The sequence below is a fragment of the Cynoglossus semilaevis genome, chromosome Z, assembly GCF_000523025.1.
Source record: "Cynoglossus semilaevis isolate Cse_v1.0 chromosome Z, Cse_v1.0, whole genome shotgun sequence".
NCBI classification, from domain to species: domain Eukaryota; kingdom Metazoa; phylum Chordata; class Actinopteri; order Pleuronectiformes; family Cynoglossidae; genus Cynoglossus; species Cynoglossus semilaevis.
Window position 1 is genome coordinate 15,669,289 of NC_024328.1, and position 4,040 is coordinate 15,673,328.

General features: G+C 41.4%; 1 protein-coding gene across 2 annotated transcripts in view; it reads left to right on the plus strand.

The window, feature by feature from the left end:
* The window catches only part of iqgap2 (IQ motif containing GTPase activating protein 2), a 31,094-nt gene that overhangs the window by 2,462 nt on the left and 24,592 nt on the right, over positions 1 to 4,040 (plus strand). For both annotated transcript variants that reach the window (XM_008336642.2, XM_008336643.2), the window contains exon 2: positions 2,143 to 2,242. In XM_008336642.2, the coding sequence (XP_008334864.1) occupies positions 2,143 to 2,242 (100 nt within the window). The remainder of the gene's footprint in view (positions 1 to 2,142; positions 2,243 to 4,040) is intronic.

Consider the following 4,040-nt stretch of genomic DNA (forward strand, 5'->3'; position numbering starts at 1 on the left):
CAGTGTGTGAGTGAATCATTCAGTGTTCTGGGTGAAATGTACCACACTAATAATTGGTTTTATTGTTTTTGTTGGCCTCTTTCTGTTTGTTTGAATTTTTTGGGAACTAATCCCTCATTAAATATAATTATTTTTATATGTTGTGCCATGTGGAATTTCTGAATATTAGAATCTTGATAGCAAAAATCGAGTTATTGGAAATAAACTAGAGGAGGTATTTAGTTTAGCATTGCCTTTTTCTTTCTTCAAATTGACTGTGCTGTGTTTGGTTATATACTGAGAAGTAAAATAACAACTTATTAATTAGCTTTTTAGGCACACTAAGCCAAAACAATCTAACTATATGAATCAGGAAAAGTAAACTTTATACAGGAATATAACACTGTTTATATCAATTCAACACAATCACAAATGTAACAGAGAAAAAAACATGCACACACAGGGAGAACTTGCTAACTGTCTGTGTGTGCAGCAGGGCAAGAGCACTATCTGCTTGTTTCACACTGTCAAAACTGATCAATGCTAATGAATAAATTTCCAATATAACATATTTTTACATAGTGATGAACCTGAAGCTTGGCCTTCTCTAAGTACAGTATAGGCTACATGTGCCCTCTCTCAGGTATTGTCAGCTACTACTTCACAGTGTAGGTGCTGTGTCCTCTGTGTGCATTTCTTCACCCAGCCAGGGCAAAGAGAATGTAATTGGATTAGAATAGCCTGAGATGAGATGAAGGGATAGACATCGAAAGCAAAAAATCCTATTTGAAAGTCCTGTGGTATTATCTGGGGAACAAGTAAGATGATCTAGCCTGTAAGAAGCACACCTCTAATACCTCACACACACACACACACACACACACACACACACAGGCTCTGTCCAATGATAACGGCACAATCAAGCAGTAGTAAGTTTGTAGCAGTAGCAAGGTCAACATCATTGTATTTCTGCATCTTTATCACATTTCCATTTCATAAACATCTCCAACATCTCCACTTTATTTCACTATAGATATCTGAAACATTATTGTAGTTATGGTTAGAAGTTCTGTTTCTAACCAAACAGAAAAATGGTGCAGTACTGTATGTGTCAATGATCAGTCTGTACTGCAGCTGCAAAGCAAACAGGCACTTGAATATTTGCACACTATGACGTTGTATTCATGCTACAGTCTAACGTCTCACTATCAAGAAGTAGTCAAATTCTTGATCAGTGAAATAGAAGGTGAATATCATGAAAATGTAAGAGTTGCCCCCCCCCCGACTCACTTCATGTTCTCTATCACAGGTCACAGTAGAACATTGCACTTGTTCTTGCAAACATCACTTCACGACTGTGAAGCTTCTTTATTGTGCTTGTTGAGCATTAAGGAAATAATTTGGCAGTAATTGTAGTCATGTTTTAGAGAAGTTAAGACAAAGACAGTGCACCATGGGGTCACATCCCCTTCTTTTAATGACACGTTAGAACAATGTGAGAACTGAGAAAAACAATAATTTCACATTTGCATGTGAATTTTGCCTGTTTTTAATGTATGAAGGACTCAACGGTTTGTTGAAGCAGTTGACTGGTTGTCCTCCATGGGCATTGAGCTTTCAGAAAAGGTCATTTCATGTATAGTCAACCCTTGTATGTGTAAATGTAGTTTTGAAGACAACTCATGGAACGTTCCAGAAGTCCCGGCTAATTTATGATTTATAATTTCCATATTAATAATTCCCTCATTGGATTAGTCACAAATAAAAACAGGCCTGCTTTTATTCATCTGTCTTTTCCAGAAATATACAGTAAAAGGTTTTGTCTTATCTAAATCTATCTTAATAGTTTGACATGCCTAAAATAGACACATCCTTGGTGGTGTGTACTGTATATCAGTGGTTCTCAAACCTTTTATACTCTGTACCACCTGAGAAAACCTTGAGCGCTTGCGTATTACTGGTGGTATGTGTACCACAGTCTGAGAACCACTGCTGTATATGGTTTGTCGTTCACCTCAATGTAATTAATGTTCATTAAACAGTCACAGTTACAAGCAGTTGTAAAACATGCTGTGATCTTGGAGTAAGTTTAGTTTACATCCAGTGTCATTTGAAAATTCCACTAGAACGTTAACATGTTGTTTTTTTTTTTTTTTTATTCAGCCATTCAGGATGATGAGAGGTTGTCAGCAGAGGAGATGGATGAGAGGAGACGACAGAATATCGCCTACGAGTACCTGTGTCACTTGGAGGAGGCAAAACGGTACATGAGGGGAACACATCTCAGCTAGAGATGGGCAAGGGATGAAGTATAAAACTTTGTGAGATAAGAGAAGCCTTAAAGCAGATGATAATGATGATGATGATGAAGCCCAACTACTTCACCTCAGGGCTGTTTACATTGTCATATCAAAGAGCTGATTGGTATTATACTGCGTGTGTTCAGGAGTCATGCGTTTGGTTTTAATTTGATGTTTGGCCAGGCAGAAGCGTTTCACATGAACAGAGTGTGTTTGAACATCACTGTGATGACATTACAATGAGAACAAAGAAAACTGCAGTAACGTGTTGTAGAGAAAGAAAGAAGGTAATGTTGTATATGGGGGAGCAGAACAGTATAGGATTAAGTGTTCAGTTACAGGAGCACATTGCAGTAATGAGATGACACAGAGCTGTAGGCACATACACAAGTGTGTGTGTGTGTGTGTGTGTGTGTGTGTCAAAAACAAGGGAGGTGCTGACATGGTGGAAAGTGTCTCTGTCTTTACACCACACCCTCCACCCCATTGATCGTTAAACTGTTTGTTGATTATTTCTTCAGTGGGTTAAGACGTTTCAGAGTCTCATTTCACAGCATTCACATTATATTCGCCTTATATTTGGACTCATTACTGCACAAATATGACAAAGATTCATTTTTTGTCATTTATTTGAAACCAAAAGTAGCTTCAAATAAACCACTTCCTGTCTTGCTCAGCGTGGCGTCCAAGTGAACAGGGAGGGAACAGGAAGTGTAACTGTGCAGGTTTACACACTGATTCTGTGACAGAATCTAAGTGTCAGTAGAGATTACAGTAACCATTTGAACGTGTAATTACACCAAGGATGCTGTGATAGATTTAACAAACAAAACATGAATGGTAACAATGGTAGGAATATAAAAAATCACAAACAAAACTATTGCAGCACCATATACTGTAGGGCCTTATAATTCTCCAAATATTTATTACATGTGCTGCTATGATGGTCCACTGCACCTCCAAACCAGCAAAGAATCTGGTTCTCACACCTGTTGTTTGTATGGTAGCTGGGTGGTAGCATGTTGGTAACTCAGCCGATCGACATAGTCGCTCCAGCGTGTCCTAGGTCTTCCCCTAGGTCTCCTCCCAGAGGGACGGCACCCGAGCACCTCCCGAGGGAGGCGTCTGGGGGGCATGCGATGTAAATGCCCAAACCACCTCAGCTGACTACTCTCGAAGCACCCCCCACAGAATACCACAAGGGACACGGTCGAAAGCCGTGTCCATGGGCAAACTCCCATGGACCCTCAAGCACCCTGTGGAGGGTATAGAGCTGGTCCAGTGTTCCACGACCAGGATGAAAACCGCATTGTTCCTCTTGAATTCGAGCTTCGACTATCGGCCGGATTCTCCTCTCCAGTACACTGGAATAGACTTTTCCCGGGAGGCTGAGGAGTGTGATCCCCCGATAGTTGGAACATACACCTCCGGTCCCCTTTTTTGAAAAGAGGCACCACCACCCTGGGCTGCCAATCCAGAGGTACTGTCCCAGACTGCTATGTGATGCTGCAGAGACGTGTCAACCAAGACAGCCCCACAACATCCAGAGACTTGAGGTACTCAGGGCGGATCTCATCCACCCTTGGCGCCTTTCCACTGAGCAGCTTTTTGACTGCCTCGGTGACCTCAGCGCAGGAGATGATCAGCTGCTGAGTCCTCAGCCTCAGCTCCCTCCACGGAAGGCGTGTCAGCAGGATCGGGATTGAGGAGATCCTCGAAATATTCCTTCCACCTCCCGACGACATCCTCAGTCGAGGTCAA